This window comes from Podarcis erhardii (genome assembly GCF_964252035.2).
Source record: "Podarcis erhardii genome assembly, chromosome: 15".
In the NCBI taxonomy this organism is placed as follows: Eukaryota; Metazoa; Chordata; class Lepidosauria; order Squamata; family Lacertidae; genus Podarcis; species Podarcis erhardii.
The window spans coordinates 35,055,104-35,081,536 of NC_138505.1; the positions used below are offsets into that span (position 1 = coordinate 35,055,104).

The window sequence follows — 26,433 nt, forward strand, 5'->3', positions numbered from 1 at the left end:
CCACATTCAGAAAATGGGTTGTCCAAGCTGAAAAGCTCTTCGCTCGCCCTGTTGTGCAGCTGCAAACAGATAGGGGTGCAGATTTTCTGAGCAAACAATTTGGAGCATGGTTGTGACGTAAGGGGATCACTCACCGTTTGACTAACCCTTATAGCCCTGCTGAAAATGGTCTGTGTGAAAGACGTGGGGCTGTAATACAGTCAGTAAAGGATTGCCTGCTAGTGGATGCAGGATTGGGTAACAACCATAGGCTGTGGGGTGAGGCTTTCCTTACAGGAAACTTTTTGATTAATAGAACCTGGTCTAGCTCTATAAAAGATATTCCTTATCATGTGTTGTTTGGGAAAGAACCAGAGTGGACAATGCTTCATAACTGGGTTCTTGGGCTCATGTAAATATCCCCAAAGCTCAGCACCAGAAAGGGGGCGCTAGAGCGCAGAGACTGCGGTTTGTGGGATATCAACCCTATGGCAAAGGGTGGTGTTTCAATTTACGCCCAGAACGCGTGGTTCTGTCACGAAGCACAGACTTTGCTGACCAGGACAGATGGACTGCGATCCATGCCAACCCAGATTGCCTACTGCCTCTGCAAGTAAGAGAAGAGGCTTCTTCTCAGCCATTGGCAACACAGGAGCAGCAGGAGGAGGAGGCACAGATTTCTCCAAAAGATGTGGCAATAGATAATACTTCTCTAGAGGAAGAGGAAGAAGACCCTGAGATGGGAGGGGGGGAGAAGTAGTTGTGCCTAGGCACTCCCACCGTTCAAACAAGGGTGTACCTCCTCAGCGTTTGACCCTAGGAGGAGTGAGGGTATGCAGTGTGAGTTGTGTCGAACCACCAAGTTATAATGAAGTCTTAGACTTACCCGCTGGGGAACGTGCTTTGTGGGAACAAGCTATGAAAGAAGAAATGGACTCTTTTAAACGTAACAAAGTGTTTGAGGTCATAATGCCGCCACCTGGTGGCAGAGTGGTGTCATGCAAGTGGGTTTATAAAAGGAAAAGGGAACCACGTTTTCGAGCCAGATTAGTAGCCAGAGGGTTCACTCAGATTAAAGGGGAGAGTTATGATGAAGTGTTTTCTCCAACTGTAAAGAGTGAAACTTTTCATTTAATGCTCTCTATTGCTGCTGCAAGACAATTAGCAGCGCACCATTTTGATGTTGATGCTGCATATCTGCATGCAAATTTAGACCATGAAGTGTTGATGAGACAACCCCCTGGGTTTGAAGAGGGAATGGTGCAGTCTGGCCTTTAGAAAAAGGCTGTTTACGGTCTCAAACAAAGTGGAAGGTGTTGGAACCAGTGTTTAAATGAAGCCCTTGTAAAACTTGGTTTTAAAAGGAGTGTGGCTGATCCATGCCTGTACACCAAGGGGACAGGCAACAAATATCTAATGCTCTTAGTCTTTGTTGATGATTTGCTTGTAGCAGGGAGTTCCACGGATGAGATCCAGAAGCTCACAAGTCAACTGGAAAAGAAGTTTAAGCTTAAAGCCTTAGGGCCTGTAAGCAATTACTTGGGAGTAGAAGTAAGTCAGGAAGCTGATGGAAGCTTCCTATTGAGCCAGAAAGAGAAAATTCTTTGTTTGATAGAGCAGTTTGGCATGGAAAACTGCAAGCCAGTTCAGACTCCCATGACACCAGATTTCCCAAAGACAGTGTGTGAGGATGAATTTGACCAGCCTGAGTTGTATCACTCAAAAATAGGATCACTGCTGTATTTAAGCCAGTGGTCAAGGCCAGACATTGCATGCGCTACAAATGTTCTGAGCCAACGTGGATCTAAATCCAGTACTGCTGATTGGTGTGCTTTGAAAAGGCTTATCGGATATCTAAAGGGGACATTAAATGTATGTTTAAAGATATCTAGTACACAAGACGAAAAACTAGAAGTATTTGTTGATGCGGACTGGGGAAGCTGCGTAGCTACTAGAAAATCTACAAGTGGAATGGTTATGATGTTTGCCAATTCCATAATTGGATGGAGGTCAAAGAAACAAGGATTTGTTGCGACCTCATCCTGTGAGGCAGAATATGGGAGCCTGTCGCTAGCATGCAGTGAAATCATGTGGTTTATACAGATACTAAAAGATATTGATTGTAAAGTAGATTTGCCTATCCAAGTGTATGAAGATAGACAATCGTTCATTGCGTTAGCGGGCTCGGAAATAATGAAATCCGCATCAAAACATATTGCTATCCGTCATGCAAATGTTAGAGATTGTGTACAGATTGGGGTAATCAAACTGGAGTATTGTCAATCACAGGATAATATTGATGATTTGTTTACCAAGCCTTTGCCAGCAACATGTCATAATGAACTGATGACAAAACTGGGTTTATGTATATAGTGTACAGTATGTATGTATGTATTTGACCCGCTGGGGTTTCTCGCATTTAAGAAACAGAAGGGGTGTCACGGCTAAAATGGCCGCTGTTTCTTTAATGCTTAAAAAAGCTGGGTAGCATGAGTCAGCAGTCTGCACCGGGTTGTATATATAGAGTGAGAAATGTTAGTTTGGTGTTGGGTTGGTTGGTTAGTTAGTGAAAGCTGGTAGTGTTGAGGTGTGTACAGTTGGTCAGTCGCTTTTGCACAAAGACTTTTAAGAATAAAAGCAGAAAGCAATCTGCAAAGATATTCTTGTGGACTCTTTTATGCCAACAAGGCACACCTGCACCACAGCTGAAAATACACATTTTCGAAATCTGTTTTGCCTGCTGAAACCCTGAAGCGTAGAACTATGGAGGGTCTGTTCACTGTTCTCGCCTATCATTAGACCAGGGCCACAAATTCTGCCTATTAGTTTTTCAGATCTAGAGTCATGTTGCTCATTTAAAAGAAAAGCCCATGTTCAGTGTTTAAGCATTGCATAAAATCTGCTGACGCTTCCTTCTATCATCGTTTCCTATTGAAAATAAGGAAAACGCCTGTGGTTTCAGGGCATCGTTAGACTGCTACTGCACTCCAGCTAAACTTCACTTCCGAATGCAGCTAACAATGCGCTTTGATGATCGGCGATCCTACAAGTGAATAATAAAGGATATTCCAGCCTGTGTTCCTTAGTCTCAGGCACTCCAACACAGAAGCATACCCCACGAAGTGCAAAGAGACTTTCTTCCAAGTAAATTGCCCTCAGGAGAGAAAGTTACACCCAGAAATGATCAGCAGCCGCAACATAAAATAAACAAGGCAGAAAAGAAAGCAGGGCAGAGATTAGCTGGAAGGGGCATAGGAAAGAGCACAGAAGTGCAGTTAAGAGACAGGGGGGGGAAATTGGATAACCCAAAAGCCATATGGCCAAGCAAATCACCACCTATTCTAATTGGTTGTGAAACCTTCACTGTGCCAGCTAGTAGAAAGGCGGATTTCACATGTAATCGGCATGTAATCCCATCAGCATGAACATCCTATGGTTCGTCTGAAAAGGCTGAAGGAGCAAGTGAAAAAAGAGGCCGTTTTTCCGACTGGTGCAGATGGAGCTTCTTTTGCTATTGCAAGAATCTCACCTTCTTTCCCCGAAATGCTAGGACTGAGCAGCAGAGGGCAGCCTGCACCTCCAAACCGACCTGTGGAACTGCAGGAGGAGGAAGCTTTTAGGGGAGATTGCAAAGCCTGCCGTGGGTACCATGCGTTTAGTGCACACCACTCTCCTCCAAGAATCCCAGGAGCTGTAGTTTGCTTAGGGGTGCTGGCACTGTAGCTCTTGGGGTAAGCCACAGTTCCCAGAATGCAGGGGGGTGAGGGAGATATGCTTTAAATGCACAGTATGCCCTCTCATTTCCTGTTTTGTGAATCAGGGCTGGGGAAGCCCTTTGAGCCTGAGGGGTGCCTTCCCTTCTGCACAAGCCGCTACACGCCAGGGGCAATTGTGGGTAAAGCAATGACTGCAAAATTTTTCAGCCGTAGGCCAGTCAACCGTCCCTCAGACCATGTGGTGGGCCGGAATGTATTTTTTTGGGGGGAGGGGGGGAAATGAACGAATCCCTATGCCCCACAAATAACCCAGAGATGCATTTTAAATAAAAGCACACATTCTAGTCATGTAAAACACCAGGCAGGCCCCAATAATACATGGCGAATCAGTAACATGGCAAATCAGTAGTGCAGTGGTCAAATTTGTAGCGCAGGTCATGATGACAGACCCCATGGCCACACAAACCGAAAAGGCGGCCACTGATTCTCCGACACCCCTTACTACGCTAATCTGTCACAAAGTGAATTTGAAACGCTTGCATGGGGCAGAGCAAGGAGGAAGGTCTGTGAACTACCCTGGTGCTATTGGTCATCATTCCTGCTCTGGAAAAGACAAGGTAGTGGCAATGGCCGCTCATGTAGATGCCCTTGGAAAGGGGGCCAGACCAATTCATGGGAAGGAAACCTACCTATGGCAACTGGCAATCCTTCCATATGATGCCTCCGCTGCTAGTACTAGTCTGCCACGGAATACTCTTTGCTGGGATGCAGCCCACGAAAACGACAAGCCTAAGGTTACCAGATGTCCCCGTTTCCTGGGACAGTACCCGGATTTACAAATCAGTCCCCATACAAAATCCTATCACTCCTACTGAAGTTGAAAAGTGTTCCTGGATTCATTGAAAAAAATCTGGTAACCTTAGACAAGCCCCTCCTTTACTCCAGATTTCTTCCCACACTTCTGAAGGGGAAACGTCTGCTTAGGTTTTCAAGCCCAACAGGCTCCCCTTCTGAGATTCCCGGCAAACTTCTCAGGCCTCCTCCATCGCAGCTAAGCTGCCCCAGAGGTCAAATTGTAGGTCAGCTTCAGTCTGCAGAGATGTGTGGGATTGAATTGTACACATTTCTCACTGGTTTTATTCAGCCTTGGCCAAGGGAACGTACTTTTACAGAAGACGACGATCATGAACACACACACAAACACAGAGGCTGCATCCAGAGTACCCAAAAAGCTGTTATCCGATTGACATCATTTAAACCAGAGGTGCTCCCATATTAAGAGGCCATTGCTGATAAGCTATTGGCATAATACACCCATGTCTAAGATCACTTTAGAATTTTAATGGGGGTGGGCGTGGTGCAAAATTATATAAAAATTATACCAAATTATATAAAAATGAAACAATGGCTTATGAGCATTTCCTGGATCTAGGTTTGACAGGGTGTTGGTGTAACCTCCCACAACAGATTTAGAGGGGAGCTAGCTAGTTTCTTTGGGCATCTCAAAGTCCTTGTGCATCTCATGCTAGTGTAGCTGTGTTCGTGTTTTAGAAAACATCCCTTTTTTGTGAACAGATGGAAAGTAGCCCACTGGCGTGCATCTTTATCTTTGTACTAAATCTGTTTTTTCTGCGTGGATTGGGTTTGTTATTACGGTATGAATCTTGGTGACTTCGTAAACCGCCCTGTGATCTTGGGATGAAGAAATTCCATTAATAAGAATAACAAGGATGGCGATCCTGCATCTCCAGGTCCCCTCTCTCAACCCCGGCAAGAGGCGGCAATCCTGAGCCACCTTCGCCTCCCGGCACTTTCCTGCGCCCTGAAGTGAACTCCTTTCTCCCGAAGCGCCAGCTGATCCAAGTCCGCTTGTCAGGCCGCTTTCCCGGGCGAGCCCTCCGCTAGCCCTGCCCTTCAGCCGCCAGCCCCCGGCTGGTCTCCCGAGGGCAGGAGGGCCAGGCGCCCAGAGCGCAGCCAGGCTAGGAAGGGCATCCGAGCGGGGCGCCGGCGGGCTCCCTCTCCCTCTCCCTCTCCTTCCTTCCTTCCTTCCTTCCTTCCTTCCTTCCTTCCTCGCTCCCCGCGCCGGCCCCTTCCTCCGCTGCTCCTGCCCGGCAACCACGGGGGAGCCAAGGGAAGGGAAGGGAAGGGAAGGGAAGGGAGAGCGGGGCCCGACGACGGCAGCCGCGGAGGGCCGGAACGGGGCCGGCTTGGCGAAGGGGAGGAGCCCGGCGCTGGCGGGGAGGGGGCGGGCGGGGGGGGGAAGGCGCGCTCCCGGGCATCCTCGTCCCCCCCCCCCAGAGAAGCGGCTGGGGCGGCGGGGGAGCGGGACCCGCCCCGCAGCAGTCTGGGCAAAGGTGGTGCGCGCTGCTCAGATCCCCTCCCGCGTTTCCCCCACGCAAAAGAGGGACACGTCCCATCCCGAGATATGGTCCCAAGAAGAAGGGTTCCAGAAGGACACTGACCAACTGGAAGGGGTCCAGAGGAGGGCAAGCCAAATGGTCCAAGGCCTGGAAACGATGCCTTAGGAGGAAGGGCTAAGGGAGCTGGGCATGTTGAGCCTGGAGAAGAGGAGGTTAAGGGGTGATAGGATAGCCATGCTCAAATATAGAAAAGGAGGTCACATCGAGGAGGGAGAAAGGTTGTTTTCTGCTGCTCCAGAGAAGCGGACACGGAGCAATGGTTCCAAACTACAAGAAAGAAGATTCCACCTAAACATTAGGAAGAACTTCCTGACAGTGAGAGCTGTTTGACAGTGGAATTTGCTGCCAAGGAGTGTGGTGGAGTCTCCTTCTTTGGAGGTCTTTAAGCAGAGGCTTGACAACCATATGTCAGGAGTGCTCTGATGGTGTTTCCTGCTTGGCAGGGGGTTGGACTCCATGGCCCTTGTGGTCTCTTCCAACTCTAGGATTCTATGATTCTAACAACTCCTTTTCGCTTCTGGGGTCCCCCGAGCTCATCTAGAGTCCTTTGTAGGTTCTCTATCGGTAGGAGGAAATAACAGAGGCCAAGCAGAGAATGTTAAAAAGCAAAACAGCTCGTAAGCCTGATCTTTCTTAAAGCTGTGCTCACACACACACACACACACACACACACACACAAAGGGGGAGAGGGACCCAGAACAATGGTGGGCAAACTCCTATACGAAGAAACTTTGGAAATTCCCCGCCCTGGTGCTCAAGACCACCCCCATACATACATCACAGAAGGGGTGCAGCCCAAGACCACCCCCAATACATCATACATACATCAGAGAAGGGGCCAGCAGGAAACCTGTGGATGGATTTACCTGGAGAGCCTGGCTATTCTTTTGTGATGATAACTACTTAATTTCGGAAATCTTAAATGTGCCCTTAAGACAGGATTTGTGGGCCAAAAGACAATGGGGAGACAATATTTGAGGTAAATTTGGGAGGGACAAAAGGCTTTCAGGACTTTTTCTGTGGGCTTCAGACATGTGCTATATGTGTGTGTGTGTGTGTGTGTGTGTGTGCGCGCGTGTGTGTGTGTGCTTGGTACATTTATTTTATATATGTAAGACCTTAAAATTCTTATAACAATAATATTTGATGATAAAATATTATAATATTAATGATATAATATGATAATGATAATAATAATTATTATTTTATTTATACCCCACCCATCTGACTAAGGCTGCCGGAGCCACTCTGAGCGGCTTCCAACATACATAAAAACATAAGAAAACATTACGCATTTCCCTATACAGGGCTGCCTTCAGCTGCCTTCTAAAGCTGGCATAGTTACGCGATCTTCTTGGCTCCAGGATTGCGCGACTCCATTCCCTCACAACATTTCTCTGATCAAAACAGGGACATCATACCACACCCTCCAACATTTCTCCAATGAAAATAAGGGCATCCTAAGGAAAAGCAGGACTTTCCAGGATCAAATCAGAAACCAGAATGGCTTCTGTAAATCCAGGACTGTCCCTGGAAAGTAGAAACACTTGGAGGATCTGTACTGCCTCTCACACACCCCTGCAATGTCAACCAACAATCCACGGCTGAGGTCTTTCTTAAGATCAGCTGAATTTGTTTTTATTTTAAACCAGAACATACGCCTCAGTTTGTAGAGCATGAGACTCTTAATCCCAGGGTGGAAGCCGTGCCATGTTGGGCAAAAGGATCCCTGCATTTCAGGAGTAGATGACCCTTGTGGTCCTTTCCAACTTTACAAGAGCTGTATAAAATGCTGCTAAGTTACCCATTCCTGCAAAAATCTGGAATCCACATCTAAGGGTCAACAGACACTGGTGTCAGTACTGGGATACGAACCATGCTTCCATTCAGAGACCAGAACAGAGGCAGAAGTACAAATGGCTTTCTGCTGTGAATGCCGGCAGGCAGACACAGCAGTACAGAGTTCTGCTGCTTAGCAAGAGATTTGGGGAAGTTGCAACCGTTCTTCACTGTGATCAGATTACACACTGAGTAGTCCTCTCCCGTTTACTGTGCAAGCAAGTCAGCCAGGCCGTAGCATGAGTACCTGCCAGCCATCTCATCCTAGGTCATCACCTCCTATGCAGCATCAGGCAGGTGAAGTCACTAGCATCCATGGAAAAAAATATACCTAAGGCGAATTCTGGGACTCCAGAATCCACAGATACCTGCTCAGTCTCTAGCTCAGGTGTGGGGAACCTCTGGCCCTCCAGATGTTGCTGAACTCCTGCTTGCTGGAGCTGAGAGGAGTTGCAGACTAGCAAGAGCTGGGGTGGCTAAAGGTTCCCCACACCTCACCAGAGGAAAAGGATTCTGCATATGCTCAGGAACACATTTCCCCTTGCGGTCTTTGAAATGCTACATCCCCCTTGGAGGTCAAGGATTTCTGTGCATGCTCCAGGACACTCAGCCAAGGTGCCAGAATTTTAGTCAGCCAAAAGTTAGCTGCTGCGCTCTTGAGACACAACTTCTGCAGAAAAACAACAGACTGTGAAGCATTCATGTGCCCATGGCTCTGGAACTCATGTGCTCCCATGCCAGAGAGGTTTTATGAGCGAATTTGATGGTTCCATTCCCCACTTAGGCCAGACAGGTCCCCAACGCGCCTGCCTTTAGTGTTATGGCCCACCGTTAAACTTGCATGCACCACGAAATGTGCCACCCACATGGAAAGAGCAGGCTGCATTTACCCTTTTCTCTCCCGATTTGAGTTCCACCTGAAAATGATGTGGCAGAAGTTACAAATGCTTGCAAATCCAAGCCCCACTTAATTCACAGAGTGCAGAGGGGTAGTGATATTATTAAGCCCCCCGCAGCAAACGTAGAAAAAGAGAGCCACCAAGCACCTTAGAAACCAATGGATTGATCGGGGCAGAGCCAGTCGTAGGGCTAGAGAGTTTGGGCTTAGAGCATTCTGCAGGCAGAACATCAGGTGCCTCCGAGTTCTGACAGAGGAGCATCACCACTCAGGAGGGGCCAGGTGGGGCCAGGTCCTGGTGGGGGGTTGCCACGGTGACAAGGACCCGCCCTCCTTTGTGACATCCCTTGCTTCTCCTTTAAAAGCCACTGGCTTGCAGGCGGCCATTGTGGGTTAGTGAGGAGAGCTTGGAGGAGAGAGGTGGTGTTGGCAGTTGGTGGTAGCAGTTGGTGGCGTAGTAGTGGAGGAGGAGTAGTGATTTGTTCTTTTTTTTTCGTTTTCTTATTTTGATTTTGATTTCATTTATTACTTTTATTTTATTTATTTGATTTGATTTATTTTGATTTCATTTATTACTTTTATTTTTTTGATTTGATTTGATTTATTTTGATTTTCTTTTATTCTTTTATTTTAACATTTTTATTTATTTTATTTTATTTTTTGTTCTTTGTTTGTTTTAATTTTTTTTGTTGTTTTGTTTTTTTTGTGCACACCTGTGCATAGTCTGTATATATTTTTATTTTTTAGATAGAGGAATAGTTAGGGTTTTTGTGGACGACATGGGCAGGCTGTAAGTAGCACCCCTTTCTCTTCATCTCCGGGGGGGGGGGGGGTGTCACAAACTGGGAGGTTTTTCTGGCAGACACCTGAGTATCGTATCAGGTTTGTCCCTGTTCCTCTCTTGACCTCCACCTTAAACCCATTAAATAAAACAAAGAAAAATATATACATGTTCCTGTTTCCCAGCCAAGTTGAGTACCCCCTCTTGCCTTGGCCAAGTCCCCAATCCATGTAGGTTAGATCCACTCTTGTCCTTGAGATGGCTACCTGTCTGGCAGGGCAGTGATGATCACCCCGGCAGAAGGGTTGCTGTGTACGTGGTCTCATGCTTCAGGGATGATGGCTGCCCCTAGCCTTGTCCCAAGTGCCTCCTCTGGTCGCCATCTTCCTTCTGAGCAGAAAAGAGTGTTTTAAGGCAGATCAAAGAAAAGGTTTTGCCAAAGAACAATCGCTATGGATGAAGAGGTAAAAGAAACCATGGTCAAATGGGCACAAGATATCGGCCATACTATATATTTAGAACAATGGGAGAAACTCTGTCGCGAGGATATTCGCTTTACCACCTGCTATATCATAAAGGAAAATTTGGTTAAAATGTTTTACAGGTGGTATTTAACACCAGTTAAACTGCCCAAAATTTATAAATTCAAATCCAACCTTTGTTGGAAATGTAACAAAGAACCTGGAATGATAATTCATATGTGGTGGGGTTGCAAGGAAATAAAGAAGTTTTGGGGAATAATACATGAGGAACTGAAGAAAATGCTAAACAAACCCTTGATAAAAAATCCCGAAGCTTATCTGTTCGGGTTGGTGGGCAAAGTGAATATCCTCGCGACAGAGTTTCTACCATTGTTCTAAATATATAGTATGGCCGATATCTTGTGCCCATTTGACCATTATTTCTTTTACCTCTTCATCAAATCATAGTCTAATAATAGAGTGTAAATTTTTGATAATAATTTCCTATTGTTTCGTATTATAATGGTGCTAAATAGCAATTGTTCTTTGGCAAAACCTTTTCTTTGATCTGCTTTAAACAAACTTTTTAATTGTATATATTGCCAATTATCCATCCCATATTGTTTTAATTTTTCATGTTTTTAATTTTAACTTTCCTTGGTCTTCTTCCAGTATTTGTCTATATGTTGCCCAGTTCGGATTCATATTGTGTTTTTTAACTGCATGGGCTTCTAATGGAGAGATCCATAAAGGGATTTGTGGCTTTAATAGCTGTTTATTCCAAAACTTTAAACTTTAAAACTTTAAAGTTTATTCTAAACTTTAAACAATGAATTTCTGAGTATATGATTTTTGAAGCCATTATGTACCTTAACCTTCTCGTATGCTAGGTAGGTCTGCCATCCATACCTATTGTCAAAACTTTCTAGATTTAAAATACTAGTGTTTCCCAATATAATCCATTCTTTTGACCACACCAGACATTCTGCTTCATAATATAATTTTAGATTTCGTAATGCCAGTCCTCCTCTCTCCCTTTTATCTGTTAATAGTTTATACCTTATGTGTGGTTTTTTTGGTTTGCCATATTAATTTTGTTAGATCTTTTCTCCACTCATCAAAACAATTTTCTTTCATTATTTTTGGTATTGTTTGGAACAAATATATCTTTTTGGGTAAAACATTCATCTTAATTATAGATATTCTCCCCATTAACGTCAGCTTTAATCTACTCCCGGTTTCTAGATCTCTTCTATTTTCCTTCCAGGCTTTTTCATAATTGTTTCCAAATAGATTAATATTTTTCATCGTCAATTCTATACCAAAATATTTTGCTTTTGTAACAATTTCCAAACCCAATTTCTCCTGTAGTTCGCTCTTTTCTAATCCCTGTATGTTTTTTACCATAAGTTTTGTTTTTGACATATTTATCTTGAAGCCTGCTACTTTGCCGAACTCATTCATTATCCTCAGTGCTTTCATTAGACTGGTTTCTGGCTCCTCAGGTGCTAATATAATATTGTACGCAAAAGCTCTAATTTTGAAAACATCCTTGCCTCATGTAATTCCCTTTATCTCTTTTTCTTTCTTTATTTCTAAAATCAGGATTTCCAAAGTTAGTATAAAAAGTAATGGTGAATGCGGGCATCCTTGCCTGGTACCTTTCTCTAGAGTTCAAGGATCGGTCTTTTCACCATTTATTATTAAACATCCCTGCTGGTTTTCATATATTGTGTTTATTGCTCTGCAGTAGTTTTCACCCAGTCCTACTGCTTCTGCTACTTCCTGAAGGAACGATCTTGATAGGTTATCGAAAGCCTTCTCGGCATCTGTTAACATAAACACCGCTTTTTTGTTGGGTCTCATTTCCAAATATTCAATTAGATCAAATACTATTCTCCTATTTGCCATTATATGCCTATTTGGGAGGAATCCTACTTGGTCTTGGTCTATTACATCCTTTAGGACCGATTTCAGCCTATGTGCTAATATCCCCGCGAACAATTTATAATCATTATTTAATAATGATATGGGTCTGTAATTGTTAACTAATTCTCTAGCTGTGCTTTGTTTGTGAATTAATACAATATTGGCTTCTTGCCACGACTTTGGTATTTTTCCTTCTTGCATGATCTCATTCATTAATTTTTAAAAAGGCATTGTTATAGCATCTTCTAACCTTTTGTAGTGTATCACGGATAGTCCATCTGCACCTGCAGCCTTCCCCAGTTTAAGATGGGAAATTGCTTGTTGTATCTCCATTGTTGTTACTGGTACGTTTAGCTGCTTCTGTTTGGTTTCACCTATTTTGGGGATTTGTTTTCCTTGAAGATATTTTATAATTTGTTGTCGAGTTTCTGCACCTTTTTTATATAGATTGGTGAAGTATTTTACAAAGCATTTATTTATTCCTTCTTCCGTCTCCACTGCTTTTCCTTCATATACTACTTTATTTGTCTTTCTCTTTGTCTTTTCTTTATCTGCCACGCAAGTAATTTACCTGGTCTGTTTCCAAATTCAAATGATTTTTGTTCATCCATTTTATATTTCTTTCTATTTCATCATTTGAGAGCGTTGAGAGCTGTGTTTGTAATATTTTAATGGCTTGGTTTGCGATCTCTTTTTTGGTGTTTTCGCTAATAATTTTTCTTGTTTGCCTATTTCTTCTTGTAAATGCTTGATTTTAGAATCTCTTATTCTTTTTTGTATTATGTTTTGTTTATGCAACATGTTTTTAGATTGGCCTTGAGATAGTCTTTAAACCTCTTTTGTTGGCCACCAGCATTATGCCTTCCATTTTTAAGCTTGGAGTAGAGTCGTTGCTTTGGAAGACAATAATCAGGCATCCGAACCACATGACGAGTCCAACGAAGATGGTGTTGAAGAATCATTGCTTCAACACTGGTGAATCTTTGCTTCTTCCAGGATACTGGTGTTAGTTCGCCTGCCTTCCCAAGTGGTGTGTCACATTTTTCGGAGACACCATGGATGGAATCTTTCAAGGAGTTGGAGATGGCGTTTATAAGGGGTCCATGTTTCACAAGCGTACAGCTGGGTTGGTAGTTCAAGAGCCTAGACTGAAACTTGAAAGACTAGTTTCAATGGACCAAGAATGCTTTTCATGGCTGGTTCTGACTTTCCCCTTTTCCCAGTGGGAATTCCTACTTGTAGAGCAGAGGCCACGGCTGGTCGGCAGCTGCAGTGCCTGTGTGCGTTGTTCTGTTGTTGTTGTCAGTGCTTTGTGCTGGAGGGCACTGTTTCGTGGCGCTCATTGGTTGCTGTTGGATATTTGGATAGTCTGAGCGGATTGGTTGAGCGCCTTGCGAGCGAAAGGCTCGGCCTTCATTAGGGCAAATGTTCTACCCTTATTTATGGCAGCCTTTGGAATAGAAAAAGGAAAGGACTGTGTCAGGATGTCTTTTGTGGGGACATTTGCAGACGTGAAGGTGTTGATCTGGGGTACGGTCGGAGGGGGGTATGGTGCCTGCTAGAGGGCGAAACCCCCGCCACCCTTTCCAAAAATTCTGGTAACAATGCTTCATGAAATTTATACACTGCTTGACTGCATGAATGAGGGGGCCAGGCTCTCTGGGCCCTGACATGGCGGTAGCTCTTGAACCCAGAGCACTTGGGACCTCCTTTCTCTCTCTGCCAGCCCTTCATGCTTTGGGCTGCCTCTTTCAGGCTCTGATGATGCCCCTTCAGGTCACTGAACTGCAGAGAGATGGAAGGAATTGGTCAGAGTGGGCCGGCAAGGATCAATTAGGCTCCACATACATATTTCTGTTCTGCCAATTCGGCAGTGGTTCCCTGTTTTCTCCAGACTCCCCTCCTCACACCCAAACACCCCCCAAGAATTGGGGCTGCCAGCATCTGAGTCACTCTTTCCGCTCATCTCTTCTAGGATCAGGTGCTTAAGACGCCTCTTCAGGCGCTGCCACAGGGTGGCCCCCCAGCCAGTCACAGAGCAGCCCGTGGTGCCAGGTAAGCCAGTGGCCCTCCTTTTTTGGACAGAGGAGGGCAGGGATGGGCATGGGGGGCGACTAGTCCGAGGATGCAAAAGAGGACTCACCTCTTCCCCTGTCCTTCTGTTTGCAGTGCTGCTTCGGTTCCAAGTCCCAGCCCCAGGGGTGAGTATTGGAGAAAACAAGCGCAGGGACTGGATCCCTCAGACCTGCCCCCCGCTTCCCCCCCCCGGGCTCTTTGCCCCCCACTCTGCACTCTCAGGTGCGGAGAAGCCCTCCCCTCACGGGGAACTGACGGCCTGACTTTTGCATTTCAGCTGCTGGAGGATGAGCAGCGCTACATCCTGGGGGTCATCGAGAGCTGCCAGGCAGCGGAGCTCAGGGGGCTCCGATCCCTGAAGTGCTCCAAGGAGGAGACGGCCCATAGAATTCTGGTGAGTGATGGGGGGGGTGAGGGACTCCCACGGGGAGGTGGGGGGAAGGGGCTGTGCATCTGTGGGGAGGAGGACCCTGCCGGCTTAGGCCATGGGGTTGCCATTCCCCTGCAAAACCAAGCCTGGTGTTTGGGGTCGGTGCTGATTTTCCTCCTCTGTTCTTTTGCAGGACATCTTGGGGCCCTTGGAGCACTTCAGGGATTCCCCCCTGACCCTGGCCCTTGCCTTGGAGGCCCTCCTCCAGCTAAGGTGAGTGGGGTCTTTGGCGTGGATGGGGTTGTGGGTGGGGGGCAGAACTCCAGGGGGAAAGAGCAGGCGGGAGGGAGAAGGGGGCAAGGGAGACTCTAACCCTCTCCCTTTCATCTCTGCAGCACGATGAGGCCCAGATTCACCTCGGACATGATGAGTGCCATCCTGCACAGGATGTTGGAGGCCGTTCTGAGTGGGGCCAAGGAGGAGGAGGAGGAGGAGAAGAGAGATGTATGTCCTTTGTTTTGACTTCCCTTCACATTCTGTTTCTTCCTCTTCGTCACACCCTTGCAGAATCCAACTCTCTTCTCTCTTTTCCCGCAGGAACTGAAGAGGCACTACCGGCTTCTCTTGGGGAGTCTTCTGATGGAAGCACCCAACCCTGGCACCCTCCTCCAGCTTCTGAGTGTAAGTGTCCCGATGGCATCAGGGCTGGTTTTAGGGTTGTCCCCCCCCCGTCCCTTACCCAATGGACTGCCCCATTTCTTGGGCACAGAGCCTGTTTGGCCCCCAATTTGGTCCAAGACCAAAGCTGGCAACCCCTTGTGGTGCAGAAGTGCCAGGGACTCTGTGGTGGGGGCCGCTTTGGCCCAGATTGGCCCCCTGACTCTGAAATGCTCTTTCCTCCTGCAGGACCTCCGAGGATACGCCCTGGGGGAAAGTGGGGAGGCGCAACAACTTGCGGCCAGCAGCATCTCTTTGCTGCTGGCCATTGCCAGGAAATATCCCAAACTCAGAGTAAGTACCTTGCCTTCTTCTATTCATTTCTTTGGTTACTTCCACCCCCACCCCCCAAGATCACATCCCCAAGTGATCTTTAGCGCAGAATTTGCGGGGTGTGTCCCTGGGGGCCAGGATGAGGCCAGAGGCTTTTCCTGCCCCCTTTCCTGCTGCTGCCCTTCCACCTCTGCCCAGGAGGAACAAGGGATTGGGCCCAAGACAGAGGGAGACCTGTCCTTCCTGACTTGGTGCTGTTTCTGTGCTCTCTTGCTCCCATCTGACCCCGATTTTTCTTTCCTCTGCAGATGACAGTCGTTCGGCCAGAATTGGCCTGCTTTCGCCGGAAGCCAAAAGAAGGTAAGCCCCACACCTGGAGACAGCGACCTTTGACTAAAGGCCTGTGGGAAAATCCTATTTGCATTTGCATTTGCATTTGCATTTTAATTCTCTTCTCATTCTCTTCCATCCAGATGACATCATAATTGAAGACATATAGCCGTAACTGTCTGCAGCGATGCTGGAGCGGCTAGGATCTGAGGATCAGGAAAGCACTCAGCTTCGGCTACTGGAACAGTTTGAACTGCTAGAGGACCACAGTAGGTGACTCACAGAGCGGCTACACCAGTTGCAGAGCCAGGCAGGACCTGAGGGTCAACAGAGGCAGCAGCTAGAAGCCGGTGAGTGCCAGCCAGGACTGTCCAGTCGAACTCTAAAGAGAGAGTCAGGAGAGATTGCTGGAGACCCCACAGAAGGGGCTCAGCAAGCACCAGCAGAGATGGCAGATTTCCAGTCTTCCCAAGTTGTAAATATTGGGGGAGGCATCCCTTTTGAACTTCTCTCAGAAAGCAACTGGCTGAGTGGTCAATAAAAATGCAGCAGTTTTTAAGAAGAGATGGACTATGGGACTGTGTTGAAACTGAGGTTTTGAGACGGGACTCTACTGAGAAAAGACGGCTGGATGAAAGGGCTCGTGCCCAAATTATGCTGTGTTTGAGCAACTCTCAGTTATTTCATGTAGCAAATGCCAGCACAGTGTTTGAGTGCTGGAATTTATTAAGGGCAATGCATGTCAGAGAAACTGCTGGAACTATAATTTCTCTGACCAGAAGGCTGTTCAGGACTGTTATGAAAGAAGGTGAGAGTTTGGCAACTCATCTTCAAACGCTGAAATCTCTGTTTCTTCAACTACAACAGAGAGGTAAGCGTTAGGATGAAAGTGACCAAACCTACGTTATCCTTTCAAGTTTGCCTAAAAGCTGGTTGCCTGTGATTAACAGCATGGAGAGTATGCGTCCCCGAGATCTGACCCTTGAGTATGTGGTTGGAAGATTGACCAAAGAAGGTCAGACAGACAGGCTGAACTCCAAGAGCGGAGGAGTTATAGCCGAGGGGGCCAGCAGCAGAATCTGCCAATGGGGCAACGCCAAGTTTGGGACTTGGCCATGGCGGTGAGGAGATGCTATAGATGCAGCCAAGCCGGGCATCTCCAACGTCAATGCAGGGCAAGACCTCCAGGAGACGACATGGAGCAGAGACAGCAATCGGCGCAGAAATGTAAGCAGAAGGGGTTCTCTTCAGGGAAGAAGAACACGCGTTCTGCTCAACTTGTGTCTGCATTTTCTCGAGACGAGAGGAGAGGAAGATACTTCGAGGAACATGGTTGCTGGACTCTGGTAGCAGCAGGATTATCTGCAACAGTCGGGAGGACTTTAAGACCCTGGGGAAGCCAGCTGATGGAAAGGAATCTATCTTGCTGATGATCGTAGAAGCAAGATTGATGGCCGGGGAACATGTTTCCTGCAGTGCTTGAACACTACTCTACCAGAGACTCTGTTGGTCAGCAGCTAGGACTATTGTTTACTGTCTGTAAGCTGTCTGATTAATGCAGGGTATAGTGTTAAGTTCACGCAGGATGGTTGTCTGATAAAGAATGGAACTCAGGTATGTGGCCATGCAAAGTTGGAAAATGGGTTATATGTAATGCAGGATAAGCCTGTTAAAGCAGCCCAGGTGGTTCAGGATAATTTGCCAGTTCATAAGGGGTGTGTACATGAACTGCACAGAAAACTGGGTCACACCAATTTCCGTGTGCTTTCAGAGATGCAAAAGGTGTGCAAGAACCTAAAAGTAAAGAGCTGTAACTGTTTCCTAGATTGCAATGTATGTAAAATGGCCAAATCCTAGAGGAAGCCTTTGGCTTCTAAAAGTGACAGAGTATCTAAAGATGTTTTAGAACTTGTCCATTGTGACGTGATAGGCCCTTTTCTACAGAAGACTGAAGGGGGCGCCAGATATGCTTTTCTGGTAATAGATGATAAACCACGTTTTAGTTGGTTGTTTTTGTTAAAGCAGAAATCGGAGTGTTTCCCCACATTCAGAGAATGGGTTGTCCAAGCTGAAAAGCTCTTCGCTCGCCCTGTTGTGCAGTTGCAAACAGATAGGGGCGCAGATTTTCTGAACAAACAATTTGGAGCATGGTTGTGACGTAAGGGGATCACTCACCGTTTGACTAACCCTTATAGCCCTGCTGAAAATGGTCTGTGTGAAAGACGTGGGGCTGTAATACAGTCAGTAAAGGATTGCCTACTAGTGGATGCAGGATTGGGTAACAACCATAGGCTGTGGGGTGAGGCTTTCCTTACAGGAAACTTTTTGATTAATAGAACCTGGTCTAGCTCTATAAAAGATATTTCTTATTGTGTGTTGTTTGGGAAAGAACCAGAGTGGACAATGCTTCCTAACTGGGTTCTTGGGCTCATGTAAATATCCCCAAAGCTCAGCACCAGAAAGGGGGCGCTAGAGCGCAGAGACTGCGGTTTGTGGGATATCAACCCTATGGCAAAGGGTGGTGTTTCAATTTACGCCCAGAACGCGTGGTTCTGTCACGAAGCACAGACTTTGCTGACCAGGACAGGATGGACTGCGATCCATGCCAACCCAGATTGCCTACTGCCTCTGCAAGTAAGAGAAGAGGCTTCTTCTCAGCCATTGGCAACACAGGAGCAGCAGGAGGAGGAGGCACAGATTTCTCCAAAAGATGTGGCAATAGATAATACTTCTCTAGAGGAAGAGGAAGAAGACCCTGAGATGGGGGGGGGGGGAGAAGTAGTTGTGCCTAGTCACTCCCACCGTTCAAACAAGGGTGTACCTCCTCAGCGTTTGACCCTAGGAGGAGTGAGAGTATGCAGTGTGAGTTGTGTGGAACCACAAAGTTATAATGAAGTCTTAGACTTACCCGCTGGGGAACGTGCTTTGTGGGAACAAGCTATGAAAGAAGAAATGGACTCTTTTAAACGTAACAAAGTGTTTGAGGTCATAATGCCGCCACCTGGTGGCAGAGTGGTGTCATGCAAGTGGGTTTATAAAAGGAAAAGGGAACCACGTTTTCGAGCCAGATTAGTAGCCAGAGGGTTCACTCAGATTAAAGGGGAGAGTTATGATGAAGTGTTTTCTCCAACTGTAAAGAGTGAAACTTTTCATTTAATGCTCTCTATTGCTGCTGCAAGACAATTAGCAGTGCACCATTTTGATGTTGATGCTGCATATGTGCATGCAAATTTAGACCATGAAGTGTTGATGAGACAACCCCTGGGTTTGAAGAGGGAATGGTGCAGTCTGGCCTTTAAAAAAGGCTGTTTACGGTCTCAAACAAAGTGGAAGGTGTTGGAACCAGTGTTTAAATGAAGCCCTTGTAAAACTTGGTTTTAAAAGGAGTGTGGCTGATCCATGCCTGTACACCAAGGGGGCAGGCAACAAATATCTAATGCTCTTAGTCTTTGTTGATGATTTGCTTGTAGCAGGGAGTTCCACGGATGAGATACAGAAGCTCACAAGTCAACTGGGAAAGAATTTTAAGCTTTAAGCCTTAGGGCCTGTAAGCAATTACTTGGGAGTAGAAGTAAGTCAGGAAGCTGATGGAAGCTTCCTATTGAGCCAGAAAGAGAAAATTCTTTGTTTGATAGAGCAGTTTGGCATGGAAAACTGCAAGCCAGTTCAGACTCCCATGACACCAGATTTCCCAAAGACAGTGTGTGAGGATGAATTTGATCAGCCTGAGTTGTATCACTCAAAAATAGGATCACTGCTGTATTTAAGCCAGTGGTCAAGGCCAGACATTGCATGCACTACAAATGTTCTGAGCCAACGTGGATCTAAATCCAGTACTGCTGATTGGTGTGCTTTGAAAAGGCTTATCGGATATCTAAAGGGGACATTAAATGTATGTTTGAAGATATCTAGTACACAAGACGAAAAACTAGAAGTATTTGTTGATGCGGACTGGAGAAGCTGTGTAGCTACTAGAAAATCTACAAGTGGAATGGTTATGATGTTTGCCAATTCCATAATTGGATGGAGGTCAAAGAAACAAGGATTTGTTGCGACCTCATCCTGTGAGGCAGAATATGGGAGCCTGTCGCTAGCATGCAGTGAAATCATGTGGTTTATACAGATACTAAAAGATCTAGATTGTAAAGTAGATTTGCCTATCCAAGTGTATGAAGATAGCCAATCGTGCATTGCGTTAGCGGGCTCAGAAATAATGAAATCCGCATCAAAACATATTGCTATCCGTCATGCAAATGTTAGAGATTGTGTACAGAATGGGGTAATCAAACTGGAGTATTGTCAATCATAGGATAATATTGCTGATTTGTTTACCAAGCCTTTGCCAGCAACATGTCATAATGAACTGATGACAAAACTGGGTTTATGTATATAGTGTACAGTATGTATGTATGTATTTGACCCGCTGGGGTTTCTCGCATTTAAGAAACAGAAGGGGTGTCACGGCTAAAATGGCCGCTGTTTCTTTAATGCTTAAAAAAGCTGGGTAGCATGAGTCAGCAGTCTGCACCGGGTTGTATATATAGAGTGAGAAATGTTAGTTTGGTGTTGGGTTGGTTGGTTAGTTAGTGAAAGCTGGTAGTGTTGAGGTGTGTACAGTTGGTCAGTCGCTTTTGCACAAAGACTTTTAAGAATAAAAGCAGAAAGCAATCTGCAAAGATATTCTTGTGGACTCTTTTATGCCGACAAGGCACACCTGCACCACAGCTGAAAATACACATTTTTGAAATCTGTTTTGCCTGCTGAAACCCTGAAGCGTAGAACTATGGAGGGTCTGTTCACTGTTCTCGCCTATCATTAGACCAGGGCCACAAATTCTGCCTATTAGTTTTTCAGATCTAGAGTCATGTTGCTCATTTAAAAGAAAAGCCCATGTTCAGTGTTTAAGCATTGCATAAAATCTGCTGACGCTTCCTTCTATCATTGTTTCCTATTGAAAATAAGGAAAACGCCTGTGGTTTCAGGGCATCGTTAGACTGCTACTGCACTCCAGCTAAACTTCACTTCCGAATGCAGCTAACAATGCGCTTTGATGATCAGCGATCCTACAAGTGAATAATAAAGGATATTCCAGCCTGTGTTCCTTAGTCTCAGGCACTCCAACACAGAAGCATACCCCACGAAGTGCAAAAAGACTTTCTTCCAAGTAAATTGCCCTCAGGAGAGAAAGTTACACCCAGAAATGATCATCAGCAGCAACATAAAATAAACAAGGCAGAAAAGAAAGCAGGGCAGAGATTAGCTGGAAGGGGCATAGGAAACAGCACAGAAGTGCAGTTAAGAGACAGGGGGGGAAATTGGATACCCCAAAAGGCATATGGCCAAGCAAATCTCCACCTATTTTAATTGGTTGTGAAACCTTCACTGTTTCACTGCTAGTAGAAAGGCGGATTTCACATGTAATCGGCATGTAATCCGATCAGCATAAACATCCTATGGTTCGTCTGAAAAGGCTGAAGGAGCAAGTGAAAAAAGAGTCCGTTTTTCAGACTGGTGCAGATGGAGCTTCTTTTGCTAATTGCAAGAATCTCCCCTTCTTTCCCCCAAATGCTAGGACTGAGCAGCAGAGGGCAGCCTGCACCTCCCAACCGACCTGTGGAACTGCAGGAGGAGGAAGCTTTTAGGGAAGATTGCAAAGCCTGCCGTGGGTGCCATGCGTTTAGTGCACCCCACTCTCCTCCAAGAATCCCAGGAGCTGTAGTTTGCTTAGGGGTGCTGGCACTGTAGCTCTCGGGGTAAGCCGCAGTTCCCAGAATGCAGGGGGGTGAGGGAGATATGCTTTAAATGCACAGTATGCCCTCTCATTTCCTGTTTTGTGAACCAGGGCTGGGGAAGCCCTTTGAGCCTGAGGGGTGCCTTCCCTTCTGCACAAGCCGCTACACGCCAGGGGCAATTGTGGGTGAAGCAATGACTGCAAAATTTACTTTTATACAGTAGGATATTTCAGAGGTCAGCAACCTTTTTCAGCCGTAGGCCAGTCAACCGTCCCTCAGACCATGCGGTGGACGAGTCCCTATGCCCCACAAATAACCCAGAGATGCATTTTAAATAAAAGCACACATTCTAGTCATGTAAAAACACCAGGCAGGCCCCAGTAACACATGGCAAATCAGTAACATGGCAAATCAGTAGTGCAGTGGTCAAATTTGTAGCGCAGGTCATGATGACAGACCCCATGGCCACACAAACCCAAAAGGCGGCCACTGATTCTCCGACACCCCTTACTACGCTAATCTGTCACAAAGTGAATTTGAAACGCTTGCATGGGGCAGAGCAAGGAGGAAGGTCTGTGAACTACCCTGGTGCTATTGGTCATCATTCCTGCTCTGGAAAAGAGGAGGTGGTGGCAATGGCCGCTCATGTAGATGCCCTTGGAAAGGGGGACAGACCAATTCATGGGAAGGAAACCTACCTATGGCAACTGGCAATCCTTCCATATGATGCCTCCGCTGCTAGTACTAGTCTGCCACGGAATACTCTTTGCTGGGTGCAGCCCACGAAAACGACAAGCCTAAGGTTACCAGATGTCCCCGTTTCCTGGGACAGTCCCCGGATTTACAAATCAGTCCCCATACAAAATCCTATCACTCCTACTGAAGTTGAAACAACAACAACAACAACAAATGTTTATTCGGCTTTACGCCCATCATGAAACACAACACAACAAAACAAATCAAATAAAACAGCGGACTCGTACAAACCACAAGTAGTATAACACAGTTCGCAACTCACAAGGACGGATAGTAGCCATTCATAAAAAGTTTAAGATTAAGATTAAAAAATTTTGGCACTACACTAAAATCAATATCTGATGTCATTATAGATAATTCTTATAACTATCAATAATCAGCTAACATTCCGTTCTGTCTCTTGTACGAGAGGACGGCTGTTAGAAATTTAGCAACCTGTAGGGTAATATAAGGATCCACATCTTGAAGAACCCAAGCAAGCTGTAGGTCTACTGGTTTGTCAGCCATAGGCTGGGTTATGGGGTTTAGTATACTAGCACGGGCTGAACTGTACAAAGGGCAGATAAACATAACATGATGTAGAGATTCAGATGTTTTCATTTCACAAGCACACATTGAAGGGACTTGGCCCTTAGTGAATCTATGTCTCAGCACGTTTGTTGGAAAGACATTGAACCTAGCTCTAATGAAGGCATATCGGTGAGACGTGGCCATAAGCGATGTTAAGTAGGACGGAGCGCGGTAGATAGGGGTTATGCCGAAATTTAACGGTGAGCAGGCTCCACCACCAGCTACGAAGTTTTGGTATAGCTCCGCATCATCCAGCCTTTGATTTATACACCTTTTTGCCACATTTAGATCCAGTTTGAGCAATTCAGTGGGCGAGATCTCATAGGACAGCAATTTGGCATGGATTTTTCCTGACCACAAATTTGTGAAGTCATCCCGCCACATGCATTGAATTAGATAGTGGTTCGGGAGTTTATGCCATAGGGATATCCAATAAATCAAAACTCTCCTCCATATAACTAACTCCACTGAGGGGATCTTCATTTCTAAGCGAATAGCCGCATTACTTACGCATGTTGGTAATTTTAAAAGTCGGCGTAAGAATTGGCTTTGAAGTGTCTCTAAAGGTGAGAGGTTTGCAAAGGCAGCCCATAAAGGTGCAGCATAGGCCATTGTGGCCAACACTTTGATGCTATACACTTTCAAGGCCGCAGGAATGAATAGGGCCCCCTCAGAGTAGAAAAAACGGAGGAGGGAGTGTGATAGGGCTTTTGTCTTGTTTTGAAGATATTCAATGTGCGCTTTCCACCCTAAATTATATTGAAAATAAATTCCTAAGTATTTAAATTTATGTACTTGTTCGATTTTCGTGCCCTCCAGCTTCCATGAATAAAGTTTTCGACTCCTTGAAAATATCAGTACTTTAGACTTGGTGTGGTTGATGGACAGATGATTAGAATGGCAATAGGTCGCAAAAATCTTTAGTGCCCTCCTTAAACCCACTCTGGAGTAAGAGAGTAGTACCGCATCATCTGCGTAGAGAAGTAAAGGACAACGGTAATCAGCTATGCGAGGGGTGTGGATAAAGTTTTGAGCGACGGCTAATGGGTTCCTCATATCACTGATAAATAAGTTAAAAAGAAGCGGCGCTAAAATACAACCCTGGCGTACACCCTTATTTACTGGCACTGGGTTAGTCAGGTCTCCAGCAGGGGATATTCTCACCCTGGCCACGGACCCGGCATAAAGTTGGGAGATAAGCCACAGGAGCCTTCTATCTATTCCCCAACAGGCAAGTTTATCCCATAGTAATTTCCTCGGAATACTATCAAACACAGCTTTCAAATCTATGAAAGCTGCGCAAAGTTGGCCCCGTCGAGGTGTCAAGTATTTCCGGGCTAAGTGATAAAGAATAATTGCCTGGTCTGTTGTGGATCGGTTTGATCTAAATCCAGCTTGCTCATGTCCAATCAGGTCAGCCTCAACTGACCACTTCATCAACCTTGTCAGCAAAAAACGGGCATATATTTTCCCAATGGACGATAGCAGACTGATATTCCGATAATTCCCTGGGTCACCGGGAGGGCCTTTTTTGTAGATAGGAATTATAATGGCCTCCTTCCACGTTCCTGGTATTAAGCCCGTGGCATTTATTGCGTCAAACGTTTTAGCTAAGATCCCTGCCCACCATGCAGAATGAAGCTTTATGGCCTCAACTGGGACCAAATCTGGCCCAGGGGCCTTACCAGTTTTCAGCTCAGCTATCAATTCTAGGATTTCGGCAGGGTCGGTATTGGGCCAGACGGGAAGGGGATTAGAAGGTCTCCAATGAGTGGCCGGAGCTTCTGCCACTGAGAAATATTTTCTCAGGAACTGCTCCCATGTAGGGGCCGGGATCACCGTTAAGGGATATTTCGTGTTTCTTCCCTTTATTAAGGACCAAAATTTCCGGGAGTTATGAGATTTTGAGGCAGAAATTATAGTCTGCCAACGATTTGAATGCCATTCCCGTTTGGCCGATTTCTGGGCCTGTTTGTATGCTTTTTTAGCCAGGGAATAAGATGGAGGTAAAGCCGGAGCGCCGGAAAGTTTATAGTCATTGTATATTGTATGAAGATGGAGTCTGGCTAGTTTGCAAGCAGAGTTGAACCAGGGGGCGCCAAATTTAAAATAGTCGTTTTTAACTCCATAGGTAGGAAAAGTAAAAAAGCGAGTTAAAACTTCTATCAGGCAAGAAAAAAAGTTCAAGCAGGTAATAGGATCACGCGGGACTATTCCTACGTCCGGCTGATCACCAGAAAACTTTTCTCTGATAAAATCCATATATCTATGAGCGAGGGCAGGAGACCATCTAGTCACCTTTACTCTAGTGGACGACTCCACAGTCACCGGGATTGGGTGGGAGCGGTCGAGCAACTGCCAGTCAACACATAACTTGGTTGTCAGGGGAAGATGGTCACTAAATTGGGCATTATCAATTTTAAAGGAGGTGACATTCAAAAATAGATCCCGGGAAACCAAAACATAGTCGAGAACACTGTTGGATTTTAACCCCAGGTGGGTGAACTCTCCTGGCATGTCTGGAGGACACCTGCCATTTAATATAATTAAATTAAGGCGTAGAGTCATCAGATAAAGCATCACTCCTGCCTTGTTGACTTTTACATCCTTTGATATTCTAGTGGGGGTGTATGCTAGATCGTAAGTTTGAGCGCCAGGGTCAATCCACCACTTAGACTTTTTAAGAGCCTCCCAATTTGAGGCTATCCGAGCGTTAAAATCGCCTCCAGTAATGGAGGGGACATTGGGATATTTAAGATAGCAAGAAAGTAAAAAATCCTCTAGGGATTCCCATCTAGAAGTAAGATTCGCTGCTAACCCTCCCGGAGGGAAATAGACATTTGTAACCAATAAAGAGAAGTTTCCACCAGAGATCAGTCCGGTAATAGCATAAGGCGGAAAAGCATGCACTAGTGAAAGTTTAGCCCGAAGTTTAAGGGAAATACCAATTGTAAGGCCACCTTTAGGGCGGCCACCATTCGTTGACGGGCTAGCAGGCAGACATATAAACTCAAAGCCATTTAACTCAATTTCCTCCTCCACCCAAGTTTCTTGTAATAGTATAATAAGAAAGGAATTAATATATTTTTGGAATTCTGGATCTAATTTTTTACTTTTCCATCCAGCAATGTTCCAACTTAATATTGAAGGCTGGGGATTCCCCGTACCTCCAATTGACTGTCATTCAGAAAATTGGCTCAACTTTAATACGGGAAGAGGGGAGCCAATAAAGAAATCAGTTATCTTTCTCTGATGAAAAACCTCTCGTAAAGGCTGAGTGGGATTTACAAGGTCATCTGACTGTTGAGCTTGGCCCCTCGATCTACTAGGAGTAGGACCTTGAACAAGGGCGGACCCCTTTTCCAAAAGAGTTTGGAGGGCCACCCGGGGTGGACCAGCTATCTCGTCAGAAGATTGGTCTCTCTGTAGCCTGCTACTGGTCTTTTGGGCTACCTGATTTATGTGGCCTGTTGGGTCTTCAATCAGTTCCGTCACTGGTCTTGCTGTTGAATCCATAATACTCCACAAGGAGGGATGAGGCTGGGCGGGAGGACTATTTGGGGAGGTTGGCAAAGGCACCTCTTCT

At 45.8% G+C, this 26,433-nt stretch overlaps 2 protein-coding genes across 3 annotated transcripts in view; one reads left to right on the forward strand and one right to left on the reverse strand.

Annotated features, from left to right (window-relative positions):
* The window catches only part of PUS1 (pseudouridine synthase 1), a 139,926-nt gene that overhangs the window by 36,684 nt on the left and 76,809 nt on the right, over positions 1–26,433 (reverse strand). The window lies entirely within an intron of this gene.
* On the forward strand, positions 9,547–16,310 carry LOC309329738 (uncharacterized protein). The gene is made up of 7 exons (XM_081840748.1): positions 9,547–9,642; positions 13,999–14,224; positions 14,377–14,493; positions 15,067–15,150; positions 15,268–15,480; positions 15,768–15,819; positions 15,933–16,310. Exons 1-7 carry the CDS (start codon positions 9,632–9,634, stop codon positions 15,956–15,958), a joined length of 729 nt encoding a protein of 242 aa, XP_081696874.1. The 5' UTR covers positions 9,547–9,631; the 3' UTR covers positions 15,959–16,310.